The 15320-nt window shown below is 42.7% G+C and overlaps 1 protein-coding gene across 2 annotated transcripts in view; it reads left to right on the top strand.

Annotated features, from left to right (window-relative positions):
• Positions 1–2202: 2202 nt before the first annotated feature.
• Positions 2203–15320, top strand: part of LOC102793830 (NACHT, LRR and PYD domains-containing protein 12-like) — a 35689-nt gene continuing 22571 nt past the window's right edge. The window contains exons 1-4 of one of the 2 annotated variants that reach the window (XM_087835305.1): positions 2203–2476; positions 2594–4430; positions 5994–6170; positions 14164–14343. In XM_087835305.1, coding sequence (XP_087691431.1) covers positions 2203–2476; positions 2594–4430; positions 5994–6170; positions 14164–14343 — 2468 coding nt within the window. The remainder of the gene's footprint in view (positions 2477–2593; positions 4431–5993; positions 6171–14163; positions 14344–15320) is intronic. The other variant, XM_087835306.1, reaches the window with a different exon arrangement.

Below are 15320 nucleotides of genomic sequence, written 5' to 3'. Positions count from 1 at the left end.
AACTAAAATGTTTGCGCAGAAGTCTGTAGATAGCTTGTTGATTATGCTGGACATCAGTTCCACCATTCCTCACACCAAATTTCACAACATCTTTTGCCCTGCCTCTCAGATGCATCAAAATCTCCTCAGCTTGGTTTTCTTGCAGAATGCCACTCTTCTTTATGTAACTCTGCATGGCTTCCTGCCACTCATCAACAGACGAGTCCGAACTCTCCCCCCGAAACACAGGTGGGTCTTTAACCTGTCGTGGAGCCACCAGCTGGACTTGAGAGAGATCTAGTGAGCGGCTGGAGGGGAGATCTGTTGTTTCATGCGCCCCCTCAGGACATGTATATGTAGCAGATGCAGGGCTCGAAGTGTGTGGATGTAGTCAGGTGTGACAGAATGCTATCAGCCAGGCGTTGCCCTATTTGCTGCACAATGTCGCTCATTTGGTCGACTAGACCAGGGGAGGGCAATCTCAGTCCACGAGGGCCGGTGTCCCTGCAGGTTTTAGATGCGTCCTCGAACCAACACAGCTGATTTAAATGGCTAAATTAGCTCCTCAAAATGTCCTGAAGTTCTCCAGAGGCCTGGTAACGAACTAATCATGTGATTCAGGTGTGTTGACCCAAGGTGAGATCTAAAACCTGCAGGGACACCGGCCCTCATGGACTGAGATTGCCCACCCCTGGACTAGACTCACATCAGTTATTGGGGGGTCTGAGGTAGGTGACTTAGTGCACTGTATTGACTGCGAATCGGCCACAAGCCCACAAGAACTACCTGCTGCTCTATGCCCCACCCGACAGTCACCCAGTGAAAAAGGAACAGTTGTGAACCCTCTACCCCTACCCACACCAAGGGGAGTCACATTTGGGGTGTTATCAGAGTCACTTAGATCCATATCTAGCAGGATATTAAAAGAGCTAAGATGGGCTTAATACAATATGGCAATATACAAAGCCAATATGAAAGTATATCCAACAGTCTCCAAAATTTGATCCTGTTACCCAACAGTCTAAACAATGAGGAAGCTGATGCTCCACGATGATGCTACAACGAGAAGACACTAGCCCGATCCAGCAGCGTCATGAACGAGTCACGGCACCAATGTGACCTCTGTGTAGTGTCTTCTCTGGTCTGCATTCACAACAAAAAGGCAATGGTTAGAATGCTCTCTTTTTAATGTCGTGGGCAATCAGCACAAAATCTCGCAGGAATCCTCCATTATTCTGAGGATTACATTTCCACTTGCAGTGTGACCATATAGTGGTAAATTTATACAACCAAAATAGAAAAACCTCAACACCATTAACATTGCATGTTAAATTTCCCAAATGAAAGGAATATAGAAATATATTTCAAAGCTGTACATGAAACACTGTGAATTCTCTAAACAGTGTGGCACAGTCACATACCTGCATTCACAACAAAAAAGCAATGGTTAGAATGCTCTCTTTTAATGTCGTGGGCTATCAGCGCGAGATCTAAATGGAAAAGCAACAACAGATTTAGCTAACTGCTCCCATTTTGTTTCCTCTCTTCCCAATAAAGAAATCTCACCTAAACATGCACTCAATTCAACATAAAGACTGGAGAAATGACCTGCAACAAATGATGTATAAACAACAAAAATAATCGGTGATGATCTCAGGCCTTTGAGGTCCCCATGGACTCGGCATCCTCTTTAGCACATCTTCTGTCACCTGTTACTAAGCAAACTCAAACGCAACAAGTTGCTGAATAGATTCAGGCCTTTGCTCAGGCCTGTTTCTAGATTATATGCACTATATGTGTTTTGTAAGCGTGTATGCAGTTTTAACCTTCTATAGCTCCAAGTGACTTACACAATAGATCGTCCGGACATAGCGCCGAACGAAGCTTACGGCCTTTAATTAATTAACTAAGCTTCAACTCTGTAATAAGCACAAAATGCAATGTGTGCATACACATTATGGCTGCACCTGTAATAAAAGGTTAATGTGACGCCAGCAGGTTTTAATGATTTTTTTATGTTTTAATCATTTATTTCATTCCACACTCTCTCTGATGGAAAGCTTTTATTGTGAAGTCTCTGCAGGAAGTGTTGAGTTTGTATTCATCGCTCAGTGTTTAATAAGGCAGGCAGACAGGAAGAGCAGCTCATTAGTGTTGATAAAATCAGAGAAACTGTAAGGAACTGAAGTGTGGTCAAATCTGGATGTTTGTCACTGACAGTCAATGTTTTTAGTGATAAAGAAATGTGTTCACAGAGGGAGGAAGAGGAAGAGGAGTGGTGTTTGTGAGGAGGAGCAGCTGTCCTGCTGTGCTTTGTGTCAGGACGTCCTGAAGGATCCAGTCTCTACTAGCTGTGGACACTGGTTCTGCAGACAGTGCATCTCCTCATACTGGGACCAGTCTGCTTCATCAGGAGACTTCTCCTGTCCCCAGTGTGTTAAAAGATCCAGAACCAGAGCTGGACTGCAGACAGTCAGTCAGAGCAGCTGTGTACAAAGTAAGACTGAACATCTGTCTGCTGATGGACTCATTTCTGAAAACTGGACTTCTTGTTGTTGTTCAGACCTTGAAGAGTTTTCTTTCTGTTTAGTCTCATTGTTTTTCTTTATTTCAGCAGATGTTGGTCTGCAGGAGGTTTTAGATGAACATAAGATCAGTCTGAGGAGGAGATGTGAACGTGTGACTGAAGGAAGTGATGAAACAGGAAGTAGAACCCTCCTCAACAGGATCTACACTGAGCTCTACATCACAGAGGGACAGAGTGAAGAGGTTCATACCCAACATGAGGTGAGGCAGCTGGAGACAGCTTCCAAGATGGACGCCCTCCATGACACTCCAATCAGGTGCCAGGACATCTTTAAAGCCTTACCTGACCAACAGAGACCCATCAGAGTGGTTCTCACCAACGGCGTGGCTGGTGTTGGAAAAACCTTCTCAGTGCAGAAGTTCACTCTGGACTGGGCAGAGGGCTTGGAGAACCAACATGTCAGTGTGGTGGTTCTGCTTTCATTCAGGGAGCTGAACCTGATCAGAGATGAGCAGTACAGTCTTCTGGAGCTGCTCCATGTTTTCCATCCAACATTACAGAAGGTCACAGCAGAGAAGCTGGCTGTCTCTCAGCTTTTGTTCATCTTTGACGGCCTGGATGAAAGCAGACTTTCATTGGATTTCACCAACAGGAAGCAGCTGTCTGATGTCACACAGAAGTCATCAGTCAGCCAGCTGCTGACAAACCTCATCCAGGGGAATCTGCTTCCGTCGGCTCTCGTCTGGATAACTTCCCGACCTGCAGCAGCCAATCAGATCCCTCCTACATGTGTTGACAGGCTAACAGAAGTACGAGGCTTCACTGACGCCCAGAAGGAGGAGTACTTCAGGAGGAGATTCAGTGATAAAGAGCTGTCCAGCAGAATCATCTCCCACATGAAGACATCCAGGAGCCTCCATATCATGTGTAGAATCCCAGTCTTCTGCTGGATCACTGCTACAGTTCTGGAGCACATGTTGACTACAGAGCAGAGAGGAGGGCTGCCCAAGACCCTGACTGACATGTACTCACACTTCCTGCTGGTTCAGACAAAGAGGAAGAACAAGTACCATGAGGGACGTGAGACGAGTCCACAGGAGCTGACAGAGGCTGACAGGGAAGTTCTTCTGAAGCTGGGGAGGCTGGCGTTTGAACATCTGGAGAAAGGAAACATCATGTTCTACCAAGAAGACCTGGAGCAGTGTGGTCTGGATGTGACAGAGGCCTCGGTGTACTCAGGAGTTTGTACAGAGATCTTCAAAAGAGAGTGTGTGATCTTCCAGAAACCAGTCTACTGCTTTGTTCATCTGAGCATCCAGGAGTTTCTGGCTGCAGTCTACATGTTCCACTGTCACACCAACAGGAAGACAGAGGTGGTGAAAGACTTCCTAAACAAAAACAAAAACAGGAACTCAATCATATCTTTTTTAAAGAACATATTCAAGTCTTATAGCTTCCCATCAATGGATGTCTTTTTGACTCAAGTCATGTATAAATCCCTCCAGAGTGAAAATGGCCACCTGGACCTGTTTGTTCGCTTCCTTCATGGCCTCTGTCTGGAGTCCAACCAGAGACTCTTAGTAGGTCTGCTGGGTCAGACAGAGATCAGTCCAGAAACCATCCAGAGTGTCATCAACAACCTGAAGGAGATGAACAGTGATAAAATCTCTCCTGACAGAAGCATCAACATCTTCCACTGTCTGATGGAGATGAACGAACCTTCAGTACATCAGGAGATCCAAGAGTTCCTGAAGTCAGAGTACAGATCAGAGAAGAAACTCTCTGAGATCCAGTGCTCAGCTCTGGCCTTCATGCTGCAGATGTCAGAGGAGGTTCTGGATGAGTTTGACCTGCAGAAGTACAACACATCATGGGGCGGACGACTGAAACTGATTCCAGCTGTGAGGAACTGCAGAAAGGCTCGGTGAGTCCAGATGTGATCATTAACATCATTAATTAGTGTAGATCAGTAGTTTAGTTCTTCAGATATACACACCACTAAACGACTCTCATTAGTTTGAGTTTCTCAGATAAAGGGATATTTTTGCATTGATCAGGAAATGTGTGTGTTCACTTAGCATGATTTTGCATTGTTAGTCATACGCTGTGTGTTGTAGACTCACATCTACATGTAGTACCTGTGTTGTGTTGTTAGGGGGCAGTATTTTAAATCTGCTGCTATTGTTGGTCATTCAGACGCTGCTGTTAGAGAGACAGAAATAAGAATCTATGAATAGCTTCTGAACTCTAATGTTACAAACAGTGACAAATATCCAGAGCAGTCACCATCTGAGCTTCTCTTCTGACTACAGACATAACTACAGACACAGAGTTTAGTGGCATAAACGTGGTGAGTGATGATGAAGGTGCTGAGGAAGACTCTGGTGTAGTGTGATTAAAGTGTGATGTACTGATGAGTAACAGTGTTGTGGTTCAGAGTGAGGCTCAGAGATGAACCAGCTGTGCTCTCTTACTGCCCACAGTGGGACAAACTAAGTGAGAAGACACATCTGGACTGAACATGTGTCAAATATGTGAGCTAACACTGATGTCACAGCAGCACATGGATTCACTCTCATTCCTGCTGCTGCTCCTAATGACCAATGTCTGACTTCATGTCCTCATTAATCACAGAGCTGATTGTTCAATGTTTAGTTGTTGCTGCTGAAATGTCGTCCCTGTTTTCTGCTGATGGAATTCACTGCTGTGTTTTTGGCTGCTGTTTACATCCCCCAGCTAACTTCCTGGCAGCCAAATGTCATGATTTCATCAGTGCTGTATAGACGGTCGGCGGTTTAGGTTGTAACCACAAACTGTTTGTGTCCGTACGCTGCAGCCTTCCACACCATCCTTTATTGTACAGACTCAGCAGCAGCTATATGGATCCCAAATCCAAGAGTGGAGAACAGATTTGAAGTGTGTCACATCCATGTAGTCACAGCTGTTTTCACCATGTTTCCACTGATATTGATCCTGTTCAATGACATGTTTCATATCAGAGAATATGTTCTTTAGAACGTCCACTGACATGTTTAAGTGTCCTGCTGGAAATCACTCAGATCATCCATGAAATCCATGAAAAATCCATATTTGATATCAAAGTAACACACTGCTTGATTATGTGCAGTCATCATCAGTGACTGTAGGTCAAACAGAAGCTTTCTGATTGTGTGTCTTCACTCCGACTCTTGATCAGATCTCAGTGACAGACTGTGGACATTATGGAAGCCTAAATGTGAGGCTATCTTCCTCCTTCATCTGCAGATTAAAGCCAAACAAAGATTCTCATTAAAAGTCTGCAGGTCTGAGAGAGACTCAATCGTTGTGTCATGTCAAACACAGTAAGAGGAGCTGAAGCACAGATGTGAAGAGCAGATGTTCATCAGATGACATCACTCTGTTTTGTCTTCATATACATTCAGTCTGTGTTTATAATGCAGATTTTCAGCTTTTATAATAACACATTTTATATTTTCTATCATCACAGACTGACTCGGTGTGGACTCTCAGAGACTCACTGTGAAGTTGTGGCCTCAGCTCTGAAGTCCAACCCCTCCCATCTGACAGAGCTGGACATGAGTAAGAACTACGACCTACAGGATTCATCAGTGAAGCTTCTGTGTGCTGGACTGGAGAGTCCAAACTGTCGACTGGAGACTCTGAGGTGAGTTCACTGACTGAAGCTGTTGTTGTTTTTCTATATTTCAGATCTTTGATGTTTGAAACTTTATTTATTTCCTAAATGTTCAGGATGTGTCTGAAGACAAATGTGAAGAAGTTTGAGTGCTTTCAGAAACGTTGTGTCTTTCCAAACGACTGAACAACAGTTTTTCCTTTTGGCTCCAAACAGAAGTGACAGACTTGAGCAGGGTTCATTTAAAGGCTGACAGAAGTGGAGTGGTGACAGGGAGATGTTTGACAGGACAGTTTTTCAGCCTCCACAGGTTCATGTTGTGCTCCATCAGTCAGTGAAGATGAAGTCAGTACTGATGATGCTGTAGAGTGTGTGAGGGATGTGAATGAGACTGTCGAAGATTTCAATTCAATTCAATTGAATTTTATTTATATAGCGCCAAATCACAACAAAAGTCGCCTCAAGACGCTTTATATTGTACAGTAGATACAGAGAAAAACCCAACAATCATATGACCCCCTACGAGCAAGCACTTTGGCGACAGTGGTAAGGAAAAACTTCCTTTTAACAGGAAGAAACCTCCGGCAGAACCAGGCTCAGGGAGGGGCGGGGCCATCTGCTGTGATTGGTTGGGGTGAGAGAAGGAAGACAGGATAAAGACATGCTGAGGAAGAGAGACAGAGATTAATAACAGATATGATTCAATGCAGAGAGGTCTATTAATACATAGTGAGTGAGAAAGGTGACTGGAAAGGAAAAACTCAATGCATCATGGGAATCCCTTTCAGCATTGTATTGTTGATTGTCATTTATGCTTAGAAATGTTTACTCATATATGCTTAGAGTTTATAATCGATGTCATATTGATAGGGGTCTGATCCTTAGCAGTCTGCAAAGACTTTGTGTGCATTCCAGAGTGTTCTGGCATACACACTCTATGGTATAGCAAACACATTTATATCTGTTTTAGTATAAGTGCCTTTTGTTTAGATGAACTGCCGGACTTCCAGACCAGCAGGTTTAGGGAAGTCGTTTATGGGGTCACATTCTGACCCCCCCCCCCCTCCCCCCCGACACACACACACACACACACACACACACACACATACACACGCACACACATACCTTAACATACACACAGACGGTACTCTTTGTTCACATGTGTACCTATGTTAATGAGCCTATGCATATTCATGTAACCTTAATATAAGAGCAGTGTTACAAGGGAACGGATGAAAGCGACTGGGGTAAGGCGAAGGAACGGTGCTCGTCCAGTCCTCTCCCTCATGCACGAGTAACACAAAGAACTTCGCCTGCTTGTGTCTTGATTTGCTGTGTGATAAAATTGTCTTGAACGTTCCAGCGAATAGGTTTATGCTACAAACCTATCAACCCCCAGCAGCCTACGTCTATTGCAGCATAACTAAGGGAGGATTCAGGGTCACCTGGTCCAGCCCTAACTATATGCTTTAGCAAAAAGGAAAGTTTGAAGCCTAATCTTGAAAGTAGAGATAGTTTCTGTCTCCTGAATCCAAACTGGAAGCTGGTTCCACAGAAGAGGGGCCTGAAAACTGAAGGCTCTGCCTCCCATTCTACTTTTAAATACTCTAGGAACAACCAGTAGGCCTGCAGTGTGAGAGCGAAGCGCTCTAATAGGGTGATATGGTACTACAAGGTCATTAAGATAAGATGGGGCCTGATTATTTAAGACCTTGTATGTGAGGAGCAGGATTTTGAATTCAATTCTGGATTTAACAGGAAGCCAATGAAGGGAAGCCAAAACAGGAGAAATCTGCTCTCTCTTTCTAGTCCCTGTCAGGACTCTTGCTGCAGCATTTTGGATTAGCTGAAGGCTTTTCAGGGAGGTTTTACGACTTCCTGATAATAATGAATTACAGTCGTCCAGCCTGGAAATAATAAATGCATGAACTAGTTTTTCAGCGTCACTCTGAGACAGGATATTTCTAACTTTAGAGATGTTGCACAAATGGAAGAACGCAGTCTTACATATTTGTTTAATATGTGCGTTGAAGGACATGTCCTGGTCAAAAATGACTCCAAGGTTCCTCACAGCGTTACTGGAGGCCAAGGTAATGCCATCCAGAGTAAGAATCTGCTTAGATACCATATTTCTAAGATTTTCAGCGCCGAGTACAATAACCTCAGTTTGATCTGAATTAAGAAGCAGAAAGTTAGCGGCCATCCAGGTCTTTATGTCTTTAAGACATTCCTGCAGTTTAACTCATTGGTGTGTGTTATCTGGCTTCATGGACAGATAGAGCTGGGTGTCATCTGCATAGCAGTGAAAATGTATGCTATGTCTTCTAATGATGCTGCTTAAGGGAAGCATGTATAATGTAAACAGAATTGGTCCTAGCACTGAACCCTGTGGAACTCCATAATTAACATCAGTGTGTGAAGAGGACTCTCCATTTACATGCACAAACTGGAGTCTATTAGATAGATATGATACAAACCACTGCAGCACAGTACCTGTAATACCTACAGCCTGTTCTAATCGCTCTAATAGGATATGATGGTCGACAGTATCGAACGCTGCACTGAGGTCTAGCAGGACAAGCACAGAGATGAGTCCACTGTCAGAGGCCATAAGAAGATCATTTGTAACCTTCACTAAAGCTGTTTCTGTGCTGTGATGAGCTCTGAAACCTGACTGAAACTCTTCAAATAAACCATTCCTCTGCAGATGATCTGTTAGCTGTTTGACAACTACTCTTTCAAGGATGTTTGATATGAAAGGAAGGTTGGAGATTGGCCTATAATTAGCTAAGACTGCTGGGTCTAGAGATGCTTTTTGAGTAAAGGTTTAACTACAGCCAGCTTGAAGGCCTGTGGTACATAGCTGATTATTAGAGATAGGTTGATCATATTTAAGATCGAAGAATTAATTAATGGCAGGACTTCTTTGAGCAGTTTTGTAGGAATGGGGTCTAAAAGACACGTTGATGGTTTGGAGGACGTAATTATTGAAGTTAACTCAGAAAGATCGATTGGAGAAAAAGAGTCTAACTTAACATCAATGGTACTAAGAGTAGCTGTAGATAATATTACATCTGTGGGATGATTATTGGTCATTTTTTCTCTAATGATAAAAACTTTATTTGTGAAGAAGTTCATGAAGTCATTACTAGTTAACGTTAAAGGGATGGTTGGCTCAAAAGAGCTCTGACTGTTTGTCAGCCTGGCTACAGTGCTGAAGAGAAACCTGGGGTTGTTCTTATTTTCTTCAATCAGTGACGAATAGTAAGATGTTCTGGCTTTGTGGAGGGCTTACTTATAAAGCAGCAAACTATTTCTCCAGGCTAAATGATGATCCTCTAAATTTGTGACACGCCATTTCCTCTACAGATTACGAGTCATCTGCTTTAGGCTACGTGTTTGAGAATTATACCACGGAGTCAGGTACTTCTGTTTAGAGACCTTAGTTTTCACCGGAGCTACAGTATCCAGAGTCGTACGCAGTGAGGAGGTAAAATTATTAACAAGATAATCGACCTCTGTTGGGGTAGCATTCAGATAGCTGCTCTGCTCTATGTTGGTACAGGTCATTGAAGATGATAACAGTGGGTGGATTATATTATTAAACTTAGTTACAGCGCTTTCAGAAAGACATCTACTGTGATAAAGTCTACTCTCCACTGCTGTGTAATCAATTATTGTAAATGTTATCAGGAAATGATCAGACAGGAGAGGGTTTTCAGGAAACACTGTTAAATGTTCAGTTTCTATGCCATATGTTAAAACAAGATCTAGAGTGTGATTAAAGTGGTGGGTGGGTTCTTTTACATTTTGAGAGAAGCCAATTGACTCTAATAACAGATTAAATGCCATGTTGAGGCTGTCATTTTTAGCATCTACATGGATGTTAAAATCACCCACAATAATTATTTTATCTGAGCTGAGCACTAAATCAGATAAAAAGTCTGAGAAATGAGAGAGAAACTCTGTGTAAGGCCCAGGTGGACGATAGATGATAACAAGTAAGACTGGTTTCTGAGTTTTACAGCTGGGGTGGACGAGGCTAAGCATCAGGCTTTCAAATGAATTAAAAGTCTGTCTGGGTCTTTGGTTGATTAATAGGCTGGTGTGAAAAATTGCTGCCACACCTCCCCCTCAGCCTGTGCTTCGAGGTTTCTGGTAGTTAGAATGACTCGGGGGTGTTGATTCATTTAAACTAACATAATCATTCTGCTGCAACCAGGTTTCTGTAAGGCAGAGTAAATCGATTTGTTGATCAATTATTAAGTCATGTATTAACAGAGACTTGGAGGAGAGAGACCTAATATTTAATAATCCACATTTCACTGTTTTACTCTTTGGTTCAGATGTGGATACTGTATTGTTCTTTCTTTGTAATTGTTTATGTTTAAGTTGTTTGTTGCTGGTTTTTAGTTTGTTTTTTGTCTTTTTGTAAGTTGACTCAGTCTCTATGGAGATGGGGGATTTTTTTTTTGGGGGGGGGGGGGGGGTAGCAGAAGGAGAGAAGCTGCAGAGAGGCGTGTAAGACTGCAACTCTGCTTCCTGGTCCCAACTCTGGATAGTCATATTTTGGGGGGTTTAATAAATTTGTCCATATTTCTAGAAATGAGAGCTGCTCCATCCAAAGTGGGATGGATGCTGTCTCTCCTAACAAGACCAGGTTTCCTCCAGAAGGTTTGCCAATTATCTATGAAGCCCACATCGTTTCTGGGACACCACTCAGACAGCCAGCAATTTAAGGAGAACATGCGGCTAAACATGTCACTCGTGGTCTGATTGGGGAGGGGACCAGAGAAAACTGACCTCCGATTGGCGTAACTGGGTCACATTACTGCCGACGTGAATTGTGATTTTATGTTTACCCTTAGCCAGCAGTTTTAAATTTCCTTCAATGTCGCCTGCTCTGGCCCCTGGAAGACAAATGACTATGGTTGCCGGCAGTTATGAGAATAACGCCGTTACAAGTAACGGCAGTACTAACGGTGTTAATCTTTTCAGTAACGAGTAATCTAACTAATTACTAGTCCTATCATTACAACGCCGTTACAGTTCCTAACAACACCTGGAGCTAAGGGGGCAAAACAATCGCACGAGTGCTGCTGTTTGACTAAGGAAGAATAAAGTAGCCGTGGTAAGTCAATCACACGGCCGCTTAAAGACAAAGCAACAAGGTGATATATACCAGTTTTTAAACTGTGTTGATAGGCCACGTAAAACCAGAGTCATGATAAACAATATATACGTGTGTTTTTTCCTCAATAGTTTCATCATGTTTACTGTCTGAGTACAGCGCAGCAAGCACTCTCTGCTTATGACCAACCCCCCACCCCACCCCCACCCCACCCCCACCAAAAAAAAAAAAAACAAGGGAAGTTTTAGGAGTGACGGGGAGAGAGAGAGAGAGAGAGAGAGAGAGAGAGAGAACAGAAAAAGAGAGAGAGCGAGTTTTGAGATGTGAGAGATTTGTGACGTTTAGCGTGTTTGGAGTGTGTAGTTAATGTGTTGTCTTGTGTAGTTAGTGTGTAGTGTTGTGGATAGTTTTGTGTTGTGTGTCAGAACAATGAGGCGACTGCTGTGTCCAGGTAGAAACAGGAGTGATACACCTGCTGCTGTCAGACCTGCAGGTATCAGGCTGTGATGTTTCCTTTATAGTGGACAGAAATTATTGTTTTGGGGAGGCACAAATAATTTGTGTGGCATCTTATTGAATGCAGAACAGCTAATTGTTCTGTAAATAGTTTGAAATGGTTATTTAAATAATCAAGGTGAAAGGTACATGGATGCAAATAACTTTGTTGTTTGCAAAACGTGTGCATATGATTTTAAAATTGACAATTTATATTTACATTTAAAGTTCTGAAATATGATTCATTAAACATGTTTGTGGTTGTTACAGTAAACAATATAACTTTCTACTCGGATTTTATGTTTTTTGTCTGATTTTAGATCAATTGTGTTAATAAAGTATGTCAAAATGAAAACATAACTGTAAATTCAGACACGTGAGGTTGTGCTGAAAAGGATGAGACCAAACAAGGCAAAGTAAATAGTTTTTAAAGGTAAAATGTGGAGGAAACATCAAAAGTAGTTAAAAATGGCCAATTATACCCTGGACCCCAGAGGGTTAAACACTTTTTTTTAAAAGTAACGCAATAGTTACTTTTCAAGTAATTAATTACTTTTAGAATATTGTAACTCAGTTACTAACTCAGTTACTTTTTTAGAAAAAGTAACTAGTAACTATAATTAATTACTTTTTCAAAGTAACTTGCCCAACATTGGTTGCCGGTGTCTCTAGCTACACATGAGAACAGAGTCACCAATTACCAGAGTTTGACCCCCGGCGGGTGTGTCGCCGAGTGGGGAAAAACGGTTAGACACATGAACGGGTTGGTGGTGTACCTGGGGCTTCTGTTTAGGACTATGCTTCCTCCTCACCGTCACCCAGCCGCCCTCTTTCCCCAGCTGCCGGGGAACAGCTAGCGGGGCCTATGCTATCTTCGGCTGCACCAGCTACAGGGGCCTGGCTAGCTACGGGTGAATGAAGGGTGCGAAGCCGAGTCTCCAATTCAGTAATCCTGGCCTCCAGAGCTGCAAATCATTATGGAGGCCTCACTGGAATATGTAAAGTGTGTGAATGGGTGAATGACTGAATGTAGTGTAAAGTGCTTTGGGGTCCTTAGGGACTAAGTAAAGCGCTATACAAGTACAGGCCATTTACCATGTAAAGGAAAGATCACAATACAGAATCACTGAAGGTTTAAAGTCTCTGATATGAAATCAGAAATTAAGCAGCCAGAGCTTTTTCATGAGTGGAAATCCACTGTGATTGTGGGCTGCTGCTACAGCCTCCAGATTAGCCAGCAGCTCATCCTGCTCAACATTTTCTCACCAACTTTAATGGAAGTGTGATGTTTTCAGCTGGAGTGATGGTCAGGATGGCCTCCCTCTCCTCTTCTTCTCCTCTTTCATTTGTAAAGCCACTTCTGCTGCTTTCATTCATTTGGAAGTCCTGTAGCTGAGTTTGGGAGAGACTAACAGCCTCGGCAGCAGAGGGGAGAAAGGCTGTAACACCACCACTTGACTCTGTTCTACCTGTCACATCATTTTATCAGGAAACATAGATATGCTCATGTTTTTACTGTGTTTGTCTTGAAGAGCTAAAATGGAAGAAGATGAATTGGTGCTCTTTATGATTGTGTTTCTTGTCTCTTGGATGGAGCCCAGCTGTGTGTGGCCCCTGGTCCTGTGGCCCAGGATGAGGCCAAACTGAAATGGGATTAAATGTCTGTCACATATTTGAGCCTAATTTAGAATATCATCCATAAATATTGAACATGTTTGTCAATCATTTTGTTTGGTTTCTGAGGAAAATGATTCAATAACATCCTGCTAATACACAACATTTCATCATATTTCCTCATAACCCTCTTTTGTCTGACCATTTGAATCACATTTGAATTTCCAATAAAGGATCTACAGAGTTTGGTGAAAATAATGACAGTAGATGTTTGTGTGAAAGTCCTGGAAGCAAATTGTGTCTGATGTTCTTTCCCTGTTGCACTTTGTAGACGCTCCCTGAGCACTGGTCTCACAGCCAGCTGCACATAGAGTCCAGTGTTGTTAGTCCAGGTCAGAAGATGACTTGTTGGAATGAAAATGAGCTTGTAGTTTGTCTGCTTTAATAATGTGACTGGAAAAAGGTGTTGGACTTCAAATATGTCCATTTCTTTCACACTTCACCTTTAAAAGTGAAGCCATGTGGTTCCTGGAAGGAAAAACACGACTTTTTCAAGTCTTTGTCCTGTTTTTATGATAAATGTACGACTTTAATGTGAAACATTCAGAGTTTTTTCTCTTGTTTGTTTGAAGCTGCTTCCTGTTGGCTTCAGCTGTTTGGAGTTTCCATTTTCTAAAGGTCTACATTCTGAACCTTCTTCAGCTCTGAACAGATGATGAAACACTGAATGATTTCAAGCACACACTTTGTCTAATAAACGTACATCTTTCATTCTTTATACAGATTGGTGGACTGTGGTTTGTCAGAGATCAGCTGTGATTATCTGGCAGCAGCGCTGAAGTCCAACCCCTCGTATCCCAGAGTGCTGGACCTGAGTGGAGACTACAAGAACCTGCAGGATTCAGGAGTGAAGCAGCTGTGTGTTCTTCTGGAGAATCCACGATGTCGATTTGAAACTCTGAGGTCAGTCACCATGTTTTAGTTGTGCTGAGATGAATATGATATGAAAGTTGTGCTGACACTGTGGATCAGTAGGCCCACAGACCTCTATACAGGAAGTCTTGTTCAGCTCTTTGTAGAACTTCTGATCCCTGATCCTCTGAGTCTGACTCAGTAGACAATGCAGAGTTCTGAGCTGATGTGGGTGAGCGGACTCTGGCAGCCTGACAGACTTGATGTCCATGTCTTCCCTGCTTATAAAGATAAGCTCTGGCTGACTTGGTTCTATGGTAGGTCTTAAAGGGTTAATCCAAACACTTTTTTCTTTAAACTCTGTTTGTCAGTCACAGTATATTCAATACAATCCTCTTTTTCACTAAGTCACACACATTCAGAGATCAGAGTGTCCTGTGTGTGCGCTCATTCACTCTCACTCACTCTGAAGTCTGTTTGTACAGAGGTTAACCTCAAGAAATCACATGATAGGGTGGGGCTAGGTTTCACAATGAGCTCACCCGAAACCTTTGCTCATTGTGACCTACACCCATTTTCACACCTTGGCTCGTGTGATTAGGTAAAGGATCAAGACCCCCCTTTGGTGGACTCTCCCACAGGGTTAAATCTGGGACTCTCCACCATTTGACCTTAGAAAAAAAAGAAGCTTCTTGGATGAGAGGTGAAGCGTCTTCAAGAAACTTAAAGAAGTCCAGATGCCTTTTTTTCTAAGCTCTTTAGATGACTGAGAACCTTCACAAACACCTCATCAGTGTCACTCTCAGAGCTACCAGACCTTTCCTAAAATCTCAAAGCTCTTCATTGAAATTAATGATATCAAAGCTGGAATTAAATGAGTCCAAGTCTTCTGCTGATTCAGCATCACATTCATCTTTGGTCCTTGTTCTGCATCCCCACCATGGACTTCATTCCTTTCCAAGCCAGCCTTGTGTGTCCTTTATTCAGCTTGTCCTCTGCTTTACTTTTACACCCGATTTTAGCTGCTT

Source organism: Neolamprologus brichardi, chromosome 22 (genome assembly GCF_056152115.1).
Source record: "Neolamprologus brichardi isolate AB-2024 chromosome 22, ASM5615211v1, whole genome shotgun sequence".
Classification (NCBI taxonomy): domain Eukaryota; kingdom Metazoa; phylum Chordata; class Actinopteri; order Cichliformes; family Cichlidae; genus Neolamprologus; species Neolamprologus brichardi.
The sequence above is the reverse complement of the archived record's forward strand: the minus strand, read 5'-3'. Positions and strand labels throughout refer to the sequence as shown.